The sequence below is a fragment of the Microcaecilia unicolor genome, chromosome 9 (genome assembly GCF_901765095.1).
Source record: "Microcaecilia unicolor chromosome 9, aMicUni1.1, whole genome shotgun sequence".
NCBI classification, from domain to species: domain Eukaryota; kingdom Metazoa; phylum Chordata; class Amphibia; order Gymnophiona; family Siphonopidae; genus Microcaecilia; species Microcaecilia unicolor.
In genome coordinates, this window is record NC_044039.1 from 146039976 (window position 1) to 146065385 (window position 25410).

The 25410-nt window shown below is 45.5% G+C and overlaps 1 protein-coding gene across 1 annotated transcript in view; it reads left to right on the forward strand.

The window, feature by feature from the left end:
• Window positions 1–25410, forward strand: part of INO80 (INO80 complex ATPase subunit) — a 462811-nt gene that overhangs the window by 31962 nt on the left and 405439 nt on the right. The window contains exon 3 of the mRNA XM_030213886.1: window positions 21274–21440. Coding sequence (XP_030069746.1) covers window positions 21274–21440 — 167 coding nt within the window. The remainder of the gene's footprint in view (window positions 1–21273; window positions 21441–25410) is intronic.

Below are 25410 nucleotides of genomic sequence, written 5' to 3' on the forward strand. Positions count from 1 at the left end.
TAATGTTTATTTATATTTATTGAACATACACATATCGCACAGAAATAATTGTAAACAAACAGTATCGCCACTTCCCTCTGCAACATCAACATTGGTTTTTGTTTTGTTTTTATTACTCTGTAATCCCCTTATATGCCCCTTACCCCCTCCCCCTCCCTCTACCCCCTTCCTCCCACTTAGTTAATTGGCAAGGCAGGGTCCGGCTGCGCCGACCACTCAATATACGAGTCCCATATTCGATGATACACTATCAGGTGACCTTGTCGCATCGCCGTTAGCTTAGACATTAGGTGAATGTAGTCCAGTTTCCTTATAACAGTCCTGAGTCCCGGCAGAGTTTGTTGTTTCCATGCCGCTGCCAACACCAACTTACCAGCCACCAATATCTGGGTGGCCAGCTGATACACATATTTTTTGGACCCCTGGGGTCGCATATGCAGAAGGCAAAAGTCCATTGTCATAGGAAAGTCTGATTTCGTTATGCTTATAATCAACCTCACCACTCCTGTCCAGTATTGTTGAGCATGAGGACAGGCCCACCATATATGAGCCATATCTCCTAACATTTCACATTGACGCCAACAGAGAGCCGACCCCCCTTTAAACATTTTAGCTAATCTCTGTGGTGTGTAATACCAGCTATACAATATTTTGTAGCCATTTTCTACAAGAGCATTGGAAATTGACACCTTAAGCAACGAAACAAACACTCGTTCCCATACTGAGTATTCATAAGAGACCCCCAGTATTTTTTCCCATTTATGTGTATAGTATAGAATTGGCTGTGTTTGTAATAAAAGCACTTTATATAGCCTAGAGATTCCCCCTCTACCCCCTCCACCAGCCATAGCCCTCTCTAATTGCGTTTCTTCCAAACTCAACTCTTCCTTTGCTCGCCTCAAAATGTAGTCCCTTAGTTGGCTATATTGAAATGCATTAGATGTTGGGATCCCATATTCCTCTTGCACTTCTGCAAAGGTTAGTATTTCCCCCTCCTCCCACATCTGCCCCAACTCCCATAAGCCTCCCCGCTCCCAGTTCCTATAACGCGAATCCAAAGATCCCGGTGTGAATCCTGGTGCATGACTTATTGCGGTATGTAAAAAGTGTGTGCGTCCTCGAAAGAATCTACTACGAATGTTACTCCAGGTTGTGAGTGGCCACCGAATAATCGGCGGCACTTCTTTTATTATCTCTCTGATCTCTCGTTCAGAGAGCCAAGGGATAACCCTCAAGGGGTGCGAGCCGCACCAAGTCTGCTCCATAGCCTTCCAAGCCTTCCCACCTCCCTGCAACCACTCTGCTAAAATGCGAAGGTGAGCCGCCTGATAGTAAAGCAAAAACGAGGGCACCCCCATACCCCCATGTACTCTCGGCTGATGCATCACTGACCGAAGCACCCGTGGCGGTTTCCTTTTCCATATGAAGGAGAAGACTCTGCGCTGCAACCTCTTAAGAAACTTGTCAGGTAGAGAAATAGGAAGCGCCATAAATAAGTAGAGCAGCTTCGGCAGCAGGATCATTTTAATCGCATTTATCCGACCCATCCACGAGATTGTTAGGCCCTCCCATCTCTCCATTTCCAAGAAAAGTTCCCGTACCCTTACAGGGAAATTGGCCGCATACAGATCCTCCAATCGCTTTGTAATATTCACCCCCAAGTATTTGATACTTCTGGGGGCCCACCTAAAGGGGAAAGTGGCTCGCAACCTTGCTACTTGGTCCACTGGTATGGAGATGTTCAACACCTCGGATTTCTCCATGTTAACCTTAAATCCAGCCACCCAGCCAAAGTCCCGCAATGCCGCCCCTATAATTGGAAGTGATGTACTGGGATTTGTTACAGTGAGGAGGATATCATCCGCAAATAATAGCACCCGAGTTTCAGTGGTTCCCATCCTCAGTCCTCGTACGTCTGGATGTGATCTAATGTAAGCCGCCAATGGCTCCACGACCAAGGCGAAAAGGAGTGGTGACAAGGCACATCCCTGTCTCGTCCCCCGCCGCAACAAAAATGGTATGGACTGGCTCCCATTGACCCTAACCGAGGCCGTGGGCGCTCGATATAATAGATATATCCAGTGCATGAACCCTTCTGGAATACCCACTCTCTTCAGGGTTGCAAACAAAAATGGCCAATGCACCCTGTCAAATGCCTTTTCTGCGTCTAATGAAAGGATACATAGCGGCTGTTGTTTTATATGTGCAAATTGAATAAGGTGAAGTGCCCTGCGAATATTATCAAATGTTTGGCGCGCCCGCACGAACCCCGCTTGATCTTCGTGAACTAGTTGCGGTAAATACTGCTGCAGACGGGATGCCAGGATCGCAGTAAAGATTTTATAGAGAGATTGGCCTGTAAGAGCCGCACAGCTGTGGATCTTTGCCTGGTTTGGGTAGGACTATGATGTTCGCCTGGTGCCAGGTCTCCGGAAGAGACCTCCGTTCTCCCAAATCATTAAACACCTTCAGCAGCAGAGGAGCCACCAGGGACCCAAAGGTTTTGTAAAACTTATTCGTAAATCCATCAGGTCCTGGTGCTTTGCTGGGTGCTAATTCCTTTATTGCCTGTAAGACCTCTTCTAACTCAATTGGTCTGGAAAGTCTAAGCTTGGCACTCTCCGTAAGTGTGGGCAGTACATTCCTATCCAGGAAGGCCTCGATCTCAACTTCCTCTTGACTAATATCTGGAGTATAGAGTTTTTCATAAAAGCTCCTAAAAGCTTCTTGTATGGCCTGAGGATCCGTTATGCGGTCCCCCCTGTCATTTCTCAGCTGAGTGACGTGCGCTTTTTTTGCCTGCTGTTTTAATTTGTGCGCCAATACCCTGCTGGCCTTGTTGCCAAACTCAAAATGGGTCTGGCGTATCCTCTGCAGTTGCTCAGAGAGGTCCGCCAATTGGAGCTCCCTGATCTCTTGCCTTAACTTATGCGCTTGGTCTAGCAGAGTTCGTGCTGGGCCTCCCTTACCCTGTCTACTTATTAATTTCTCCACCTGTGCCAATTGCTTGCGCCCTGACTCCTCTGCTCGAGTTCTTTCTCGTCGCACATGTGCTTTCAAGGCAATAAAGTGGCCTCTCATCACCGCCTTGAAGCCCTCCCAAAGCACCCCTGGGGTCACCTCCCCATTATCGTTAAATTGGATATATTCTTTGATTCTTCTCAAATTGAAGTACATGAGTCACCTCTGCCAGCAATGCATCATCCAAGCGCCACTGTGGGGCCTCCCTCCTCCCCTCTTGCGTTTGTAAAACAAGGGTGACCGGGCTATGATCTGACCAGGTTCGCGGCTCTATGTGTTGATCTTTAACACTGCCCATCGCCATAGCATCCCCCAGCCAAAAATCAATACGGGAGAAGGAGTTATGAACTTGGGAAAAGCATGTGTAATCTCTTTGTGTTGGGTTGGCCTGCCTCCACAGATCACTCAACTGCCACCTTGCTATAAATGTGTGAAGTAGCTCCCGTCCCTGTTTAGCATATTGTATTGATGTAGAGGAGTTATCCAACTGTGGGTTAGGAGTAATATAGTCTCCTCCCACCAGCACAGCTCCCTCCCCATGTGCCAGCAATATCTGATCTAGTCGATGAAAAAATTCCCCATGGTCTGCATTGGGCCCATAAACGTTAACTAAAGTGTAGGTCTGTGTTCCCAATTGGATAACTAATAAGATATAACGACCTTCCTTGTCTCTACTGACCTTTTTAATCTGCCATGGATGGGAATCATTAAGTGCTACCATGACCCTCCTACTTTTGGTGCCTGAATTGTTCGATGCAAAGAACATATGCGGATACTGGCGATGCCTACATAGCCTCTCATGTTGCTTTTTTAAATGAGTCTCCTGAATCAGGGCTATATCTATTTTTAAGCGGATCAGCTCCCGAAATAGGAGCTGTCGCTTCATTGGCACATTTAAGCCTCTGACATTCAGGATCGCTAGTGTTACATCTTGCATTCCATCACCTCCCATAGGCGCCCTAAGCCAGCCCAAGTATAGTCTCCCGCCTTGTCATCCCCTTGTTCCTCTCCTCTTGTCCATCTGCTCCCCCGCCTCCCCCCCTCACCCTGTCCCTCCCTCCCTTCCACCCCCCTCACCCTATGTTCATGTAGATCCTCTCTCATATATGAAAGAGTATCCCGTAGAGGAAGTACCTCACCCCTCCACTCGCCCTCTTAGTGCCACTGAACAACATAACAACTGTTCTCCCGCTATATATCAACCAAAACCATTACAAACCGGAACCAAATAGCTCTTGCGAGCCTTAAATTCTGAACTTCCATTGGGCCCAGACCCAACGCATGTTAACACATCCTTTGTGCCCCCCTTACCCACAGTCATGTAAGTTGGCCAGCCGACTGCTGACGTTGCAATCTCTTCTGTCCCTTACCCACTCACTGCCATTTCGAGTGGGATGCCGGGGCTCTATCACGTCTTATTTTCCCCGGAGTCTCCGGCGGGATTTCCTGCTGTATTTCTGGAAGAACCGCTCTGGCTTCAGCTAGGGATCTTGCTTGGTGCATGCGGCCTTCCTTGTAGAATGCTAGAGCAAAGGGATGCTTCCAGCGGTAGCGGATTCCAAGCTCCTGCAGCCTTCTTGTTATCGACTTCAATTCCGCTCGTCGTTTTAAAGTGGCCAGTGCCAGGTCCTGGTAGATCTCCACCTGATGCGTGTCCCACTTGACACTTTGTAGGCTTCTGGCCGCCTGAAACACCTTCTCTTTTAACTTGTAGTCCTGAAAACAGGCTATGATGTCCTTAGGCAAGTTGTTCCGGGCTGGGCCCAGCGTTCTGTGAGAGCGCTCAAGCACGACTGCAGTTGCTTCCACTGGGCTACCAGCCTCTTTCAATATAGCGCTCACCACCTGCTGCACTACTGTCTCACAGTCGGCATATTCCGGGGTTTCAGGAATACCCCTAAACCGCAAATTGTGCCGCAGACTTCTGTTCTCTAAATCTTCCATCTTGTCAGCCAACTGTTGCTGACCCAGACGGACGTCCGCGATCGCTCGGTCTAGCGATCCAAGCTCCTCCGTGTGTTCCTCCACTCGGGACTCCATCTCCTCCATCTGATTCCCCAGCTCTCTAATTTCACCGCGGAGATCGGAGCCTAGCGTCTCCAGCTCCGCCCGGACCGCCTTTACGTCCGCACGGATCTCCAGTAGCCACTCTTCTAGCTCTGCGAGCGGGTCTGCTGCTGTCCGATCTGGGTCCTCACCAAAGAGGCAGGGGCTCTGCTGCAATTCGCCGTCTGAGTGTTTACCAGCTCGCTCGGGCTGATTTTCCAGGCCCGCCACGCGGTTTGCCGTCTTCCCGCCTTTAAAGCCAAATTGGCTGAGTTCTGGCTGCATATTTATCGCCGCCCGGAGCGCCACCGGTTCTGTGGGTGCTGCGGATCAAAATCGCACCGGGAGGACACGATCAGTGGGAGAACTCACGCTTTTTTTTACTTCAGTGAGCGGGAGCTAACTGTTTAAGCCTCCATCTTTATTGGTGACGTCACTTCCTCTATCAGGTTTTGGTTGTCTTTACATACATTCATAAAGCACTATCAGTTGGATTTGCAGGTGAAGCAGGATGCGGCTTTGATGCTAGTGCATTGACTTGCTGCCTTCGGGGATCCATTTGGTACTTCCCAAGCGTCAGCATCTGAACCAGTCTGGAGGGGTGACCAGAAAGGAGAAATTGGGTCTTACCTGCTAATTTTCTTTCTTTAGGCCCTTCAGACTGGTTCAGAACCCACCTGTTTTTGTATTCCAATTTCGGATCACGGAAGTCTTGCCACTTGTGTCATAGACCTTAGGTGGAGGATTTGGTGTGTTCAGCTGGACATTCTGTATATAGTTCATTTAGTTTGGGGTTTTTGGGTTTTTTTTTTGTGTGTTTTAATAAAGTGGCCGTTGAAAGTGATGCAGCAGCAGCGGAGTTCAAAAGAGGTTTGGACGGCTTCCTAAAGGAAAAGTCCATAGACCGTTATTAAATGGACTTGGGGAAAGTCCACTATTTCTGGGATAAGCAGTATAAAATGTTTTGTACATTTTTGGGATCTTGCCGGGTATTTGTGATCTGGATTGGCCACTGTTGGAAACAGGATGCTGGGTTCGATGGACCTTTGGTCTTTCCCAGTATGGCTGTACTTATGTAGCATGACACAACCTGGAGGAGTGAGTTGTGTCTAGAGAACAGCTGTATAGGTATTTGCTTTATTCTGCTTTGTGGCTACCATATGGACTTGGTTGGCCACTGTACAGGATTAATATACAGGTTTCAGGAGTCACGTGACACTATGCACAGGAGCGGCCGCTAGTCATTTCGCTCCTGCCAACTCCTCGATAACCCTACCGAAAAATCAATGCAAATAGAGCAAACTCGCACAAGTAGAGGATCTATACGGCAGAAAAAAAAATTGAGATTCTCTCTAAGTTGAAAGTGGAGAGAATGGCAGCCAAATCGGCGAGAAAAGAGAAGGAGTAAAGTCGGCCGGCAGAGGACAAAATGGCGGCCCCGGCTAGCCTGGGTTCCTTGATGTTCGGATCCGTATGGGCAGCAGAAATAGTTGGTGAAGTAACTAACGCGCTTGAATCCATATTGGAAAAAAAACTTGAGTTCTTTGGAAACCAAATTGGAAGCTTTACACAATAATGTTGCCCACATTAAAGCGGATATGATGCAGTACCAGCAGTAGTCTAGTGACCTCGAGGATCGCATGGCTAAAATGGAGACAGATAACAGCAAGCTTGAGAAAAAGATAGCATCATACGCTGACAAACTTGAAGACCTTGAAAATAGGTTGAGACGCAATAACTTGCGTATTGTGGGACTGGCCGAGGATCAGGGAGATCGAGATTTGAAAAATTTCTTAGAAGCTTGGCTTAACAAAGAACTTGAGCTGCCGCCGACTCTGGGCCCGCTCCGAATTGAGAGGGCACATCCCTAGGTCCCAGGCAGAGACTGATGGCAGACCAAGAGTGGTCATCTGCTGGGTTCTTAATGTTTTGCACATAAGACCGCAATTCTGCAAGCATTGAGAGGCGGAAAGGAACTGCGCAGCGGTAATCAGAGAGTCCTGTGCTTTCAGGACTACTCTGCTGGAGTAGGTGCTCAAAGAAGGCAATTTTCGCCTGTTTGTACTGAATTGGTGCAGCGTAAAATTAAATTTGCCGCCTTATACCCTGCGAAACTAAGAATACACCAATCGGCTATTAAGATCTACAACACCGCAGAGGAAGCCAGGGCTTTTTTGCAACATTTGGAACCTGGAAATTCAACCTGAACAATGAGATTGAAATTGGACGACTTGGCAATAAGCAATTGAGAATGAAAAATCTCAGAGTAGATAGCAGAGATCGGGAAGATGGTGGTAAATATCGTTATTGGAAGCAATAATTGGAGCTAACCTGAAGCGACCAAATGAAACTTGAGATTTTGGAGCGTGGAGGATTTGTGTTTTACAAGCCTCATTAGAAGAAACAGGAGAACGCTGAACTGCAGATGCTTCGCTTTCTCCTATGGATGAGATTTTCTTATATTTTCCCCCTTCTAGAGCGGACATTGTAAAGGATGGGGGTTAAAGGGGAAGAAATGTTGATTCTTATGGTTGGGGTAATATGCATGTGGGTGATGATAGGGAACTCAGATACTGAAGTTTCATGCCGCATGGTGGAAATGGTGAGTGCTTGTTGTTAGTATGAGAGGGGGAGTAATATAGGTAGGTGTGTTGTATTTGAAGTTCTGTTTAGTTTTAAATTGCATCTTTGGTTAATATTCAATTTGGATGGAAGGGAGAGCTTGGATAATATTGTGTAAAGTAATAGGAAACACCAAGGGGATGGGAAGTTTATTAAAGGGTTTAGAGGAGGGGCGTTAGAAGTGACCTGAATCCTATGGGGATTGCTGGGGTAATGGGGGGAATCCGGGAAAGGATTGGGAGAGGGGAGGTGGGAGGGGGATGGGTGGAGATGGGGTTACTGCTCAGGGAAAAGTATGGATGCTTGATGGAGATGGATGGGATTTAAGTCTTGACACTGAGCTATTGAATGGAAAATTGATGGGAAATACATGGGAGAGAGGGGTCAGAGGCTGGGCTGGCTCCTCTCAGAAGGTGGAATTTTTTATAGGCTGCTTTTGTGTGACGATAACCTAGAGAATGATTAAGATTGTCACTTGGAACGTGGGGGGCATTCATTCACCTGTAAAGAGGTCAAAGATCTTGCATTACCTCCAGCGTATTAAAGCAGACATCGTCTTCCTACAGGAAACGCATTTGTCAGATCTTGAACATACTAAATTGGTTAGGTGGTGGGTGGGGGATTATATCGCATCACCAGCTGTAGGACGCAAGGGAGGGGTGGCAATTTTATTTCGGAAGGGAGTGGCATCCCAGATTCATAAGATGGTGAAAGATTTGGACGGGCGATTTGTTTTTTTTTTGTAATGCCACAGTTACCAGACAGCAGGTTTTATTGGGTAGCATCTATGCACCTAATGTATTGGATCTCAAATTTTATAAGAAATTACTTTTGACTGTCAATAGAATGGAATCACTACCTATGATGTTGGGGGGGGGGGGGGGGATTTTAACATGGCATGGGATCCACAGAAAGATAATCACATCCTCCTATAGCAACAGGGCAACGGAATACCAGCCTGATTTTTGTGCAGTATTGGATCTTGTAGATATCTGGCACATGCTACATCCCATGGATAGGGAATATACACATTCAAGGATTGATTACTTGCTGACATCGCATGCGCTTTTTACAGACATTAGAGAAGCCGATATAGGTCCGTGTATCATTTCGGAACATTCGGCGGTTCAGATGACTTGGCAAGGGGGAGAGGAGGAGAGTAAGGCTTGGGGCTGGACATTCCCTAGTTACCTTTGTAAGGATGTAAAATTTAGGGAATATTTGCAAGCTAAGTGGGCAGAATATAGACATTTTAATGAGGGCACGGTAGACGGAGTTTCTAATTACTGGGCAGCGGCAAAAGTAGTTATGCCACTCACTATAAGAGGGGTAAAGATCGTGAAATTTTACGATTGGAAAAGCAAGTGGTAGGACTGCGGAGACAATTTGGTCTGACTCCGAATTCTCGAATAAGACAGGATCTGATGATGGCTCAGACGGCCTTGAATTCCTTGCTACACGATAGAGAGATGAAATCAGATTTACTATCGATTTCAATTGTATAAATATGGGAATAAAGGAGGCAAATTATTAGCTAGATTGATCGCACCTAAATACAGCTCTAGGAATATAGTTACTATTAAAGGTAAGGGGGGGGGGAGGGGAATTGCTACATGCAGATCAGGAAATACGATCTGCGTTCCAAGCATTCTGTCAAAAACTAAATAGCGCAGAGGGACAAGAGGGGCTTCAGGGTGATATGTATTTGAAAGGAATAGAGACCCCTAGTTTGAGTCAAAGAGATTGTAAATGCTTGAATGCCCCATTCAGTGAAGATGAGATAACATGGGCCGTTGGCCATAGTAAAGGCTGAGGTTTAAGGCTGAGTTTTATAAATTGATGGGGGATTCAATAATTCCGACGCTGGCTAACTGTTTAACGAGTGGATTGAACAGGGGCGACTGCCTGAGCATCTTAACTTAGCACGGATCATAATGTTACCTAAGCCTAAGCGAGATGCAATGCTGTTGACCTCATATAGACCTATTTCACTTTTCAATCATGAAGTAAAACTTCTTGCAAAAATATTCGCTAATAGAATGGGAAAATTATTGCCTCATGTTATCCATGAGACGCAAGTGGAGTTTATCCAGGGCAGATCAGTTGCAAAAAATATTCGGAGTATTCTGGCTTCATTGGAATGACTAGGTCAAACCAAGGAACAGGCTACGCTGATTAGCTTCGACGCTGAAAAAGCATTCGATCGAGTAGAATGGCCATTCTTGTTCTTGGTATTGGATGCTTATAGATTTCAAGGCTGGTTTGTTCAGGCGATTTGGGCTCTTTACTTTTCCCCGTGTGCCTAGGTGATGGTCAGTGGAAAAACTTCCGGGGTTATTGAGATTGGTCGGGGGACTAGACAGGGGTGCCCCTTGTCTCCACTGCTTTATGCGCTTTATTTAGACCCGTTGATACGAGGCATTCACTTGTGTTTGGCAGTACCTGGGGTTTTGATTGGGAGATTAGTTCAAAATGGCCACGTTTGCCGATGACCTGTTAGCGTTAATAACGAAACCCCGGGCCTCTTTGGAGGCTATTTTAGAGATCATTAGGGAATTTGGAGATTACTTGGGATTTAAATTAAATCTTAAAGTCAGAGGCGCTGGCAGTAAATCCGGGAACTCAAACGATCTGGCATGGAGATTTTCCACTGAGATGGACAAATACCTCTTTTAAATATCTAGGCATTCTTTTAACGCCTAAAACGAAAGAGTTATATAGCTTAAACGTAGCTCGGTTGTTGGAATAGACAGCCCAGCAATTAGATTCCTGGAACACCCTGACTTTGCCTTTAATGGGTCGTATTAGTCTTATTAGAATGGTGATATTGCCTAGATGGCTGTATGTTCTACAGACACTGCCAATAAGGATGCAACAAAAAGACATTAAAGCCCTTCTATCATTTAGTGATGAGATTTTGTCGGGCAAAAAAAAAAAAAAGCTAAAGTCCAACTGAAGTTCATCATGGGAGGGTGGAGACCAGGAGGATTGGGGCTTCCTAATCTCAAGTATTACAATATGGTATGTCTTCTGAGACAAGTGAGGGATTGGATATTTTCATCAAGCGAACATACACCCCTTAGATTAGAATAAGCTTTCTATAGCCTGTAAAAACTTATAACATTACTTCATACACACGGAGATATGCTGCCACAGTCTATTCGGCACAGCATACTTTTGCTGCCTTTAAGAGATGCGTGGAGATTGTTAGGGACGCTGCTAGGGGAAATCCGAAAATTACTGAATTATTAACGATTAAAGGTAATCCGATGCTTTTACCAGTGCTCGAGAACCCAGCTTTCACAAGTTGGGAGCAGATGGGTTTACATTGTTTGGAAAATGTCATGGGAACGGAAGGGGATATTAAATCATTGTCGCAGCTGCTGCCTCCTATGGCTGGTGGATGGGGAGACAAATTTGCATATTGCCAGCTAAAACACTATATGCAAACATTAGATAAAGAAGCATTAAATTTAAAGTTGGGAGAGAAGATCAAATTGTTCTTTGATGACATTTCTGAGAATGCCCCCTCCGTTTCAAGTATGCACCAGAAAATCTGGGGACTTATTCCGGTGAAGGAGCTAGCCCAGCTTCGACAGAGAGATGGGAAAAAGATTTGGGAAGGGATTTGGTGTCATGGGATATTACAGCACACCTAAAGAGTATTTCTTGACTAATTGGTAGAGCCGGGCTTAGAGAATGTGCTTTTCGGGTAATACATAGAGCATATTTTGCTCAAAACCAACTGTATAGGGTGGGGGGGATTAGTTCAGCAATTTGCCTGAAGTGTAATGTGTCAATACTTTTTATCATGCGTTTTGGGAATGCACATTGGTATTGAGATACTGGAGGCGAGTTGCATCCTTTTTGTCTTCCTTGCTGCCCAGCAGAATTGAGGCAAATCCGCTCCAGTTAATAATAGATTCACCGGAAGCATTTCGAGGTCTCAGTTCGGATGGTACATTATTGTGTCGTAAATTGTGCCTTGTAGCGAGAAAATGTGTACTGCAGCATTGGACCTCGGCAGATCCCCCCCCTCCCCGATTTTTGACACTGGCATAACCAAGTGCACCAGGTGATGTCATGGGAGGCAAGAGAGGTCAAGGGCTCATGTAGACATAAAGTACGTTTTCTTAAGATTTGGGGGTGTTGATTGGATAAATTGACTCAGCGAGGGAGAAGTCGAATACATTGTGAGTGCTAATGTGTGGATGGATAATGAAGAAAGTATATTTTCCTGAGCAGGGGGTGGGGAAGGAAGGGTAGGGAGGGTTTGAGAGGGGGGGAAGGGAACGGGTAGGGGAAGTTCAAATTGTAAAACAAAACGTTGGATGGCGTTGTGTAACCTATAGAAGAACTCAAGGTATTGTCATTTGATTGGATGTATACCTACTTTGTCATGTTAAGTCATCAATAAAAATAGTTGAAACATAATATACAGGTTTCAAACTTTGTGTTATCATTCTTCCTGTGCTGGTAGGCGTGCATAACCCAAGCATCGGTGTGTGGACCAGTCTGGAGGGCCAAAAGTAATAATCACACTCCTAATCAAATTCAAACAAACAATTGCAACTGGCAATAGTGTACTTCTCCTACAATTTGACATGTCCAGTGCATTCGACATGGTCAGCCACCAAATACTTTTGAACGTCCTAGATTACTTTGGGATTGGAGGAAACGTACTCAGATAGATTAATGGCTTCCTAACCACAAGAACATACCAAATGATATCAAATTCATAAAACATCACCATGGAAACCTGAATGCGGAGTACCCCAAGGATCACCGCTCACCGACCCTTTTTAATTTAATGATGGCACCTTTAGCCAAATCGTTATACAACCAATGACTTAATCCGTACATCTATGCAGACGATGTCATTATCTACATCCCGTTCAAACACGATCTAACTGAAATCATAAGTGAAATCAAACACAGCCTCCAAATAATGAATTCATGGGTGGATGCATTCCAACTAAATAAAGCTCAACGCAGAAAAGACACATAGAGGCATATTTTCAAAGCACTTAGCCTTCCAAAGTTCCATAGAAACCTATGGAACTTTGGAAGGCTAAGTGCTTTGAAAATGAGCCCCAAAGTCTCATTCTCTCCTCACAATATAACACGAATAAGCCCACCACCATAAACACCCCAGACTATACCCTTCCAGTTTCAGACAGTCTGAAAATTCTTGGAGTTACAATTGATCGAAATCTTACACTCGAAAGCCATGCGAAAAATACAGCAAAGAAAATGTTCCACTCAATGTGGAAACTCAAAAGAATAAAACCTTTCTTTCCAAGGGATATATTTCGCAGCCTAGTACAATCAATGGTACTAAGCCACTTACATTACTGCAATGCCATCTATGCCGGATGCAAAGAACAAATCATTAAGAAACTCCAAACTGCCCAAAACACAGCAGCCAGACTCATATTTGGAAATACGAAAGCGCCAAGCCCCTAAGAGAAAAACTACACTGGCTCCCACTAAAAGAACGAATTGCGTTCAAAGTTTGCACCCTTGTCCACAAAATCATTCACGGTGAAGCCCCGACCTATATGTCGGACCTCATAGATCTGCCAACTAGGAACACAAAAAGATCAGCACACACATTCTTGAATCTCCACTACCCCAGCTGCAAAGGACTTAAATATAAATCCACATATGCATCCAGCGTCTCCTACATAAGTGCACAAATATGGAACGCACTACCAAAGGCCATAAAAACAATGCACGACCTAACAATCTTCCGAAAACTACTGAAAACCTACCTGTTCAAGAAGGCATATCACAATGACCCATCCTAACTACTAGGAAACTAGACTTTACCTGAACTATACAGTAACAAACTCTTTACATCATACTGATAACCTTCGCAGCTACTAATGAAAGTTATACAATACGCACTACCACTTTATTTCTCATGTCGGAAATGAACTTTCTATAGTTGATAATCTAACCTATTTTATAATTCACTCTATCATTCAGGAACTTCAATGCAGTACCACTTTGTATTCTACTGTACCATTTATGTGTCTTAATGCAATACCATTTGTAATTCTGTATCCAGAAATGGCGATCGTCATTACGGCATAATGTAAGCCGCATTGAGCCTACAAATTGGTGGGAAAATGTGGGATACAAATGCAACAAATAATAATAATAAAGGAAATTAAATTAGTAGGAAAGACCTAATTTCTCCTTCCTCACTGACTTAGCTGGTAGTGGTGGTTGCGCTGCAAAAAGAAGGGAGATAAGTTGTCATGGAATTCATTATTCCACATGCTGTTGCTGCTTGTGTTTAGGGACAGCAGTCCTAACTGACTGAGTTGCCTGGCTAAAACTGTTAATCAGATTTCTGATGGCGAAATCCTTGGATGGATAAGTCTGATCCTTTCATTTATATCTACTATTATAAAACGCACCCCCAACGTTCTGAGGACAAAGGTTCGAACTTACAGCACAGCGATAAAAGGTTCGTAAGTTCATGGTGGTGAAGCCATCCCACTGACAATGCCCCGCCCTCGCGTCAAACATGATGACGAGGGCGGAAAAAAAGAAAAAAAAAAAAAGTTTCCAAGCAACGCAAAGCTACACAACAGGGACCAATAAGAACCAAGCAAACCACAAGAAGGGAGTAGCAATGCACAATAACAAAGCACAAATGTAACCAGGCAACGGAACGCGACATAGAAGGGACCAATCAGATGAAACAACAGAAGAAGAAAGGAGGAGCATTCAGCTGTACAACGCCTCATTATCGCAGCAGCACACACAGCAGACGAACAGCGCTGGAAAGACAGAAGAACTCAGTAGTGGGTATGTACGGAAATAAAGCGTACCCCTAGCCAACACCTACTACGTGCGCCGCCAGGACTACCTAAGCGCCATCAGCTAAAATAGAACCCGACCCAGCCAGTATAAAAGACAGACCCAGGCGTGTTTCCCTACTCCTCCCCTGCCTAGAAATGGCTGGAGACTGCAAAATTCCCCTGCCTCGGAATCGCAGGCAAATGAAAGTAACTTCAACCCCCCCCCCCTTCACCTTCTCAAAAACAAACCCAGAACAAACCAGTAACCCACCTCGGGGATGCACACAGCGTTCCATCGTACCTAAGCAGCTAAGAGCCGGTTTCCTCCTCTGCCGTTCCCCTCCACCACCAGCACAAACGAGGACTGAAAACCGCAAATCAAAAAAAAAAAAACCCCGCCATAAGGCAACCCCTAACCCACCCCTAACCCACCTTCCTTTGTCTTCACAGGAAAAGCAACAGCAGCCTAAACACGCCCCCCCCCCCAAAAAAAAAAAAACAACATAACGAGCACCTCTCCCTTCCGCCCACCTAAGCAAACACTGCTGCCTCAGCACAACAGTGAAGATACTTTACAACAAAAAAAAAAAACAAAACATCTATCCAGCACTGTGCAAACGCATCCCTGCACCAAGACACAGCCACAAAGCCTCACTCTTCTCCAACTCACTTTGCAAGCATGGGTTGCAAAGTGGGTTGCAACTGAGATAAAGAACATGGAACTGGGAGGGAGGGGGGACCCTGCCACATACTCTCATTCACACACACACACTCTCGCAACGTCTCTCTGTCTCTCTGAGTCACACACACTCTCTCTCACACAGACCATCTCACTGCAAGCATGGTCTTTTTCAAAAACACTTAACATCCCTTAATAGCAAACAGAAAAAAAAAACCTAAACAAAACCACATGCTAGCGCCCGTTTCATTTGTTTCGGAAACTGGCCTTTTTTACTAGTTTAGCTATAATAAACAAAACAAACGAAGAAAAGAGAAACAATGGTACTAAATGCTTAAGGGCAGGAGCAGTGGCCATCGTTCTTTTAAAATTCATAAAAGAGGGTACAAACATTCTGAAGAAACAGATACTGGCAGCTGCTGGTCTGCTTTTAACCCCAACTTTCATGATTTAGTAGTGTCTTATATTCTAAGTAGTTAACTTTTAGCAGATGGGTGGTACTAAAATAATACCACAAAGGTTCCTTTTTGTTTCTAGTAAAGGCCATTTTAAGGATTTAATATATTTTAAATATTTTCATTCCTAGAAATCTATATAAATAATTCTCACCTCCAACGTTCAGTGAAGCACTGAATGTACTGTTCCTAGGGTAGGCTGTCAGGACCACTCACCCTCCTAGGCTGTCACCACCACTCACCTTCACTCATAGACCCGCCCTCAGCCACGCCCCTTCTGGACATAATTCTCAACCCCAACGTTCTAATGAAGCCACATTTTTCCCCTCCAACTACCGTCATGGTGTACATCGAGCTGGCACCATGACTGCCCCGCCCTCGCGTCAAACGTCATGACGTCGAGGGCGGAGCCACGGAGGAACCAACTCCCTGCTGCGGCTGCCTGCCTGCACTCACCGTCCACCCTCTCTCACCTGCACCCCCACTCAATGGTGCACACCACCCTCTCTATCCACTTCCTCCCACTCGCCACTGCACCTGCTACTCACTCACCCCCCCCCCCCCCGAGGTCCACGGAGGTAGCGCTTCAAACTTCTGCGACCTCACAGCAAGAACCGTCGCTCACTCTCTTCTCCCCCCCCCCCCCCGGAGGCCGCCACTCACCCCTCGAGGTTGATGGAGCCAGCGCTTTAAAGTTATGCGAGCTGACAGCAAGAGAAGCACAGTACAGCAGCGTCGCGTTCAACTTTCCCCTTCTCTCTCTGCGTCCCGCCCTCATTTCCTGTTTCGCTCACAGAAGGGGAAAGCTGAACGCGACGCTGCTGTACCGTGCTTCTCTTGCTCTCAGCTCACATAACTTTAAAGCGCTGGCTCCGTCGACCCCGGGGGCTGAGTTGCGAACGTTGGAGGTGAGAATTATTTATATAGATTGTGCTGAGTGCTGACCTCGGGCTGGGTGGGAGTGAGCTACCACCAACCTGGGGGGGGGGAGGGTAAGGGGGTGCTGTTCTCGGAGGGACAGAGGGAGGGGGCCTGCAAATCACAGGACACAGAGGGAGGGAGGGAGGGGCCCTGGAAATCAAAGGCAGAGGGAGAGAAAGGGAGGGAGGGGACGCCTACAACTCGCAGGACAGGGAGGAGGGCCTACAACTCACAGGGCACACAGACAGGGAGGGGGACACTCTCTATATGGGTGAAAGGAAACATACAGACACACATGGAGGGGGGAGACCAGGGGGAGACAACACATTGCTCGATCTGGACACAAGGGGACACCACGGCACAGGACACACTACACTCACTCAGACAACCTTGCTAGCGCCCGTTTCATTGCGTTCAGAAACGGGCCTTTTTTCCTAGTGTTTTTAATAAAGTTAAAATGTGGTTATGAACAGATTGTTAGTGCTTAGTGCTTCTAATGAAGTCTTAGCAAAGGCATGAACACATTTGAAGGAGAGAATAGATAAGTTCTATACATCTTATATTCCAGGGATTAATGGCACTGAATCAAAAGAAATACCTTTTATTCACAGTCCGAGTAATGAAGGCTATGGAATGGTCTGCAAACAGTGGAGGAGTGGCCTAGTGGTTAGGGTGGTGGACTCTGGTCCTGGGGAACTGAGGAACTGAGTTCGATTCCCACTTCAGGCACAGGCAGCTCCTTGTGATTCTGGGCAAGTCACTTAACCCTCCATTGCCTCAGGTACAAATAAGTACCTGTATATGTAAGCTGCATTGAGCCTGCCATGAGTGGGAAAGCGCGGGGTACAAATGTAACTAAAATAAAAATAAAATCAAATGGAAGCAGCTTCCATGTGTAAGCATAATTAGACATATTTTAATCATAAAAGGTATCTATGGATATAGAGATGTTTATATAGAGCAAAATGAATTTAGTACCACCCAATAGAAGTTTGGTAATGGTGGATAAATGCCATCCGAGTCTAAAAACTGTAACAGCCATGTGTTAGGGTTCAAACATGTCCTACCATTTACTGTTTTATATAACATAGAGGGGCATAATCAAACGCGAATGTCCCATTTCCATGGGCGTCTATGTCCGAGAACGGGTACGTGAAGGGGCGGGACAGACTGTATTTTCGAAAAAAAATGGTCGCCCATCTTTTTTTTTTGATAATACGGTTTGTGCCCGGCAAATGCATCGGAGTTGTGCGGATTTGAGCTGGGCGGTTTTGTTTTTCAGCGATAATGGAAACCGAAGGCGCCCAGCTCAAAAATGAACAAATCCAAGGCATTTGGTCGTGGGAGGGGGCCAGGATTCGTAGTGCACTGGTCCCCCTCACATGCCAGGACACCAACCGGGCTCCTCAGGGGGCACTTGTAACAATTAAAAAAAAAAAAAAAAGTCAAATACCTCCCAAGTCCATAGCTCCCTTCCTTTGGGTGCTGAGCCCCTCAAACCCCCCCAAATCCCACTGCCCAGAACTCTACACCATTACTATAGCCCTTATGGCTGAAGGGGGGCACCTACAGTGGGGGAAATAAGTATTTGATCCCTTGCTGATTTTGTAAGTTTGCCCACTGACAAAGACATGAGCAGCCCATAATTGAAGGGTAGGTTATTGGTAACAGTGAGAGATAGCACATCACAAATTAAATCCAGAAAATCACATTGTGGAAAGTATATGAATTTATTTGCATTCTGCAGAGGGAAATAAGTATTTGATCCCCCACCAACCAGTAAGAGATCTGGCCCCTACAGACCAGGTAGATGCTCCAAATCAACTCGTTACCTGCATGACAGACAGCTGTCGGCAATGGTCACCTGTATGAAAGACACCTGTCCACAGACTCAGTGAATCAGTCAGACTCTAACCTCTACAAAATGGCCAAGAGCAAGGAGCTGTCTAAGGATGTCAGGGACAAGATCATACACCTGCACAAGGCTGGAATGGGCTACAAAACCATCAGTAAGACGCTGGGCGAGAAGGAGACAACTGTTGGTGCCATAGTAAGAAAATGGAAGAAGTACAAAATGACTGTCAATCGACAAAGATCTGGGGCTCCACGCAAAATCTCACCTCGTGGGGTATCCTTGATCATGAGGAAGGTTAGAAATCAGCCTACAACTACAAGGGGGGAACTTGTCAATGATCTCAAGGCAGCTGGGACCACTGTCACCACGAAAACCATTGGTAACACATTACGACATAACGGATTGCAATCCTGCAGTGCCCGCAAGGTCCCCCTGCTCCGGAAGGCACATGTGACGGCCCGTCTGAAGTTTGCCAGTGAACACCTGGATGATGCCGAGAGTGATTGGGAGAAGGTGCTGTGGTCAGATGAGACAAAAATTGAGCTCTTTGGCATGAACTCAACTCGCCGTGTTTGGAGGAAGAGAAATGCTGCCTATGACCCAAAGAACACCGTCCCCACTGTCAAGCATGGAGGTGGAAATGTTATGTTTTGGGGGTGTTTCTCTGCTAAGGGCACAGGACTACTTCACCGCATCAATGGGAGAATGGATGGGGCCATGTACCGTACAATTCTGAGTGACAACCTCCTTCCCTCCGCCAGGGCCTTAAAAATGGGTCGTGGCTGGGTCTTCCAGCACGACAATGACCCAAAACATACAGCCAAGGCAACAAAGGAGTGGCTCAGGAAGAAGCACATTAGGGTCATGGAGTGGCCTAGCCAGTCACCAGACCTTAATCCCATTGAAAACTTATGGAGGGAGCTGAAGCTGCGAGTTGCCAAGCGACAGCCCAGAACTCTTAATGATTTAGAGATGATCTGCAAAGAGGAGTGGACCAAAATTCCTCCTGACATGTGTGCAAACCTCATCATCAACTACAGAAGACGTCTGACCGCTGTGCTTGCCAACAAGGGTTTTGCCACCAAGTATTAGGTCTTGTTTGCCAGAGGGATTAAATACTTATTTCCCTCTGCAGAATGCAAATAAATTCATATACTTTCCACAATGTGATTTTCCGGATTTAATTTGTGATGTGCTATCTCTCACTGTTACCAATAACCTACCCTTCAATTATGGGCTGCTCATGTCTTTGTCAGTGGGCAAACTTACAAAATCAGCAAGGGATCAAATACTTATTTCCCCCACTGTACATGTGGGTACAGTGGGTTTTGGGGGTGGTTTGGAGGGCTCCTATTTACCACCACAAGTGTAATAGGTGGGTGGGGGGATGGGCCTGGGTCTACCTGCCTGAAGTCCTTCACCCACTAACAACTGCTCCAGGGACCTGCATACTGCTGTGATGTAGCTGGTTATGGCATTTGAGGCTGGCATACGGGCTGGAAAACAAAGTTTTTTTTTTTTGTTGTTGTTGGGAAGGGGTTGGTGAGCACTGGGGGAGTCAGGGGTGGTCATCTGGTCATTTAGGGCACTTTTTTGGGACTTGTTCGTGGAAAAAAAAGGGTCCAAAAAAAGTGACCTAAATTCGCGCTAAAAACGGCCATTTTTTTCAATTATCGGCCGAAGGCGCCCATCTCTGCTCAGCCGATAAACATGCCCCAGTCCCGCCTTCACCACGCCTCTGACACGCCCCCGTCAACTTTGTTCATTCCCGCAACGGAGTTCAGTTGCAGGCGCCTAAAATCGGCTTTCGATTATACCGATTTGTGTGCCTTTGCGAGATGGGCGCCCATCTCCCGATTTGGGTCGCAATCTGGGCACCCATCACTTTCGAAAGTAAGGCTGATAGTGCATTTACTTGTATGGCGTATTATGGAATGTGCTGGTCACTTAATTAGTTGGATTGGAGAGGTGGTAAGTATTAAGTAAGTAAAGGACATGGCCTAAGGTATTTGAAATTACCTCATGAAAAGTTGTCATGATTAGAATTATAGAGCATATAGCTCAGAAGAGGTAATTGTCAAAAACAGGAGAAAGGTGCTCTGTGTGAGGACAATACCGCTTTATAGATTCAAATGTCATCAGTATAAATGTGTGTACCAGATATGTTAGTAGGTGGCATTTGTGACAGGGTGTGAAAAGGAAAAGTTAATGTTCTCTGCAGACAAGCAGGGAAAGGTGCATACACTTTCTATGGTGACACCACTGATGGAGCCTATGTGCTAAAGCTGTCCTCCAGCTCTGAGAAATCTTTTTGGGTTTCTCTGAACCTGTATGAGGGTTCTCAACTTCCACAGACCCCTCCCTTCATTCTGTTCACAGATCAGCTGTGAGAATTTGAGTCAATGTCATTCAAGGCTGTCACTAACCCAGAGGAGAAGGACTTTGTATTGACTTCCAATTCAATGAATGGGCAATAGATGAGACTAGTAAGAGAGAGGCTATGAAAAATAGGGTTAGGAAGATCTAAGAAGGAGGAAAATTGCAAGTAAGATTGACCATTCATGGTACTCAACAAAAGGGCTACTTTGGCAAGCTCGAGAACTTTCCTTGGGCATAATGATTCGCATAACTCGGGAATCCCTATCTCTCTACCCTCTCCCCTGTATTTTAGAGCAAACTAACTAAAATTGTTACTAGGACTGATATGAGGGTTGAGGGGTCAAACAGAATAGTCCTGGCAAATCATGTTTTGGCTCATTTATATAAAGCTATGAATCTTATAACCTTGTTTATTAGTGTGTTCGTGCTTTTCTTTTTTTTTTTTTTTTAATTGTTGGTTATTGAAACTTTTCATTACAGTGATGAAAGTGAGGATGGCTTGGATGACAATCCTCTGCTTCACCACTCTGGGGGTCCATTGATACAGGTGAAAGAAGAGCCTTTGGATCCATTATTGGGGGAGACATCTGGAGCAGGGAGCTCTGGAATGTTAACTACGCATTCATTAAACGGCGTCTTACAACCAGGTCAGAATTTCATCAATATATCAAACCAATCAAATAGTTATAGGCTTACTGACACTGCTGTATACTTCCATGAAGGAGGTCTGAGATTTAGTTCCCATATATTTGAGTTAGGGAATCTCTACTGTTGCACAACAGTAGCACTTAGTGACTAAATAAATACAGGGTGCACACGTACCAGGTTTCATACACTGCTAAGGGCTATGGCTGCAATTTTGGGATAGTTGAAAGGAGAAAGGTTATATAATGAGGAAAGCCCCATGTACTTGTAAACGAAGGCTGATATAGTGCCATAGGTTGGTAAAGGCTTGTTTTGCTCAATCCAGAAAACCCAGGTAGGAGCAAGAGAAAGCTACTGTACCAAAAGAAGCCCTCCACCTAAAATATACTTGACATGGAAAATTGATCTGGCTGCATTGACTATCCCATGTGTAATAGAAGAAAGTTTTCTATAACATCTTTCATCTAGACAGAAACATCGAAAACATACCAATTGCAGTAATTTGGTGAGATAAGTTTTCAAATTGTTGCAAAGTTCACAAGTACTTTTGGCTGCAGTCTTTGCTGCCATTTTCAACATGAAAGTATGCTTATCATTCAGTTTTGAAAATTACCTGAGGGAAATGCACTCAATTTGCAACTGCTTTTTATTTATTTATTACATATTACATTTGCTTTCCCACACAATGCAGGTTCAATGCAGCTTACATAGTAACTTGAAATACAAAATTAAGAATAGAATTTTCAATAAAACAGTAATAAATATAAAGTCGGGCTTAGTAGTGTATGATAAGTTGAGCTACATAATATATGACTAGGATAAAAGAGGGTAGACAGGATAGGATAGTGTAATTTGGGAGAAAAGAGGTAAGGAGGGATAAAATTAAGGAGAGATGGAAAGAGAAGGATGGGAGGTTGGTATTTAAGTCAGAACAGAATTGGGAGTGGAGGTTGGCGAGATTAGGTTGGGGCATTAGGGTAGGCTTGCTTAAAGAGATGAGCTTTCAGCATTTTTCTAAGGGGAAGAAGTCGTTTATTAATCGGATTGGTCTGGATAGAGCGTTCCAAAGCTGGCTGCCCAAAAAAGGAGAAACTGGATGCGTAGTAGGTCTTGTATTTAATTCCTCTACAATTGGGAAGGTGTAGATCTAGGTGGTATTGTAAACAATAAGATAAAATCTTCTGCCCAGTGTGCGGCTGTGGCCAAAAAAAGCAAACAGGATGCTAGGAATTGGAAAGGGATATCAAATAAGACCAAAAATACTATAATGCCTCTGTATCGCTCCATGGTGCGACCTCACCTTGGGTATCGTGTTCAGTTCTGGTCGCTGTATCTCAAAAAAGATATAGCGCAATTGAAAAGGTTCAAAGAAGAGCGACCAAATTCATATGAGGAAAGGCTAAAGGGCTCTTCAACTTGGAAAAGAGATAAGTATATAAGTAGTGTTACACTGGGACAGACCAAAGATCCATCAAACCCAGCATCCTGTTTCCAACAGTGGCCAATCAGGTCTGCAGATTTTTTTCTTTTCTGACCAAAAATATATGCATTGAAAATCTGAAACCATTATCATGAGTTTTTTTCTATTGACATAGCCCTGCCCTGGGAACACTTCTAGTAAGTATGTAGAGGAATGAATGTCCCCCCCAAAACTTTTTCCCTGTTTCCCTGCCCCCCTCCCCCAACCCAGGCCAGAAGTGGAAATTTTGGAAAAACTGACAAAACTTGAGAGTTCTGAAAATAAGTTGTTTATTTTTCTGTCTGGATAGTGCTGATTACAGAGACTTTCTAATCCTAATTAGGTGGCTGTCATAGGTGGTAGTGTCCCGTTTCATCCGATACCCATGCAATATTTCCGCCTTGTGGATGTAGTTATGGACCTTCAAAATCACTGCTCGGGGGACCGGCGGCCCTCTTGTTGTTGGCCCACCCGATGTGCACCCTCCAAACAAAGTGGTCCCGCACTGTCCAGCAACGCAAACTCAGATTTCAGCCATCTCTCTAGCTCTGACACCAAGTTCTGGTCCCCGACAGACTCCGGTAAGCCTATAATCCTCAAATTCGCCCGTCTGGACCTGTTTTCCAAGTCGTCAATCTTTGATGTGAGGTGTTCAATGGTGTCGGACAGTTGTTTAATCTGGCTTGCGTGAGGGGCCTGCACGTCTTCCAGTTCCGAGACGCGACACTCCAATTCACTCGTTCGTTGAGTCGTTTCTGTTAGCAGCGACTCCAAATTTGCCACTTGGTTCAACAAATGCTCCAATTTAGGGTCCAGCATGAGCCCTACCGCCTCCGTGAGTTGTTTAAGTTGTTCCGCGATAAAGGGCGTGCCTTCGCGCCTCGCCTGCTCCTCGTCTCCACCAGCTGCTCGTGGTTTTTCCTTTTCGCGTTTCACACCCCTTCCGGGCATGGTTTTCCCCTGTGGCTCCACAAATTTATCCATAAAGGGTCCCTTTTGTGCCATGTAGTTTTTGGTAAGCCGTTACCCGGTTTGATACACGATTTTTAGCGATTTAGGGCGTTGGGGCCTAAGAGAGCTGGAAAGCACGTCTTCTGCCCTCTAGTGCATCTCGTGACCCCCATTACATATAGATTTAACAAGGTCTTGTGATCAACTGTGTAGAAAGTGCTTGGTATGGGCATTCCCCCCCCCCCCCCCCCCCAAAAAAAAAAAAATAAATAAAGGCCACAACCTCTGCCTGAAGATGCAACAAGATCATCTTAGGAACCATCAGGGGCAAAGATTGAAAGAAAAACATGCATGGCAGCAAATTAATTTTAATTGCGACTAAACACCCCCACCAAGACATCCAACCACCTTGCCAACAAAGCAAATCCCGGCGCAGCTGTAACGGGGGACATAATTCAAAGCAAAATCTTGTGTCAAATATTTCGGAATCAGAATACCTAAATACCGGAAACTGGACGTTGCTCACTTTAAAAGGGGAAACACTGTTATAAAAGGACCTCCTCTCCAGCCATTGTAGTGATCCCCATCAATTCCGATTTATCATAATTTACTTTAAATCCTGATAACTGTCCCAAAATTCTTAGCTCCCGAAGAGAAATGGGCAATGTCAATCTTGGGGCCTTCACATAAAACAATAAATCATCAGCAAAAAGCCATTTTAAGCTTACCCCCTCCCCCCCAAAAAAACAAAAAAAACCAAAAACAAACATCTCCTCAACATCCCCCAGCCTACAAATCCTCTGTGTAAAAGGTTTGATTGACAAAACAAATGGGGATGAAAGAGGACACCACTGTCGAGCTCCATGCTGAATAAAAGGGCTTGATGTAACTGCCATTAATTTTTAACCGAGTAGTAGTAAGGGCACTCATGTAATTGGATTAACCACCCGACCAGTTTCATACCAAACTCCATAGTACTCAAAACCTGCCATACCACTCTGTCACAGTCTTTTTCAGCATTGGTAGATAGCCAGAAAGGCCACTGTGTCTCCCACTTTCTCCAAGGACAAGCAGGCTGCTTGTTCTCACGACTGGGTTGACGTCCATGGCAGCCCCCATCAACCGGAACAAAACTTTGTGGGCGGTCCCGCACGCAGGGCACGCCCACCGCGCATGCGCGGCCGTCTTCCCGCCCGTGCGCGACTGTTCCCGCTCAGTTTTTTTTGATTCCGTGGTGGAAAGAGACGTGCTATCGTCTCTCGGTCAGCCCCGGAAACCGGATCGCGGCCTAGCTGCGAGTTTTTCTTCGAGGTTTTTCTCTTTGTGCGCGTTTGCGCTTCGTTTTTTCCCTAAAAAAAAAAAAAAGTTTGTCCCCTCGTCGTCTTTAGCGGGGGCGCCTCTTTGTGGCCTTATGGCCGCACGTTCGTTTTCTTTTCGGGTGTGCTTTTCACTGCCACCATAGACGACTTTGATTTCGCCGACGCGATTTTTCCGTCGATGTCCTCGAAGGTCCCGAGCGGATTCAAGAAGTGTGGTCGGTGCGGCCGGCAGATCTCGCAAAC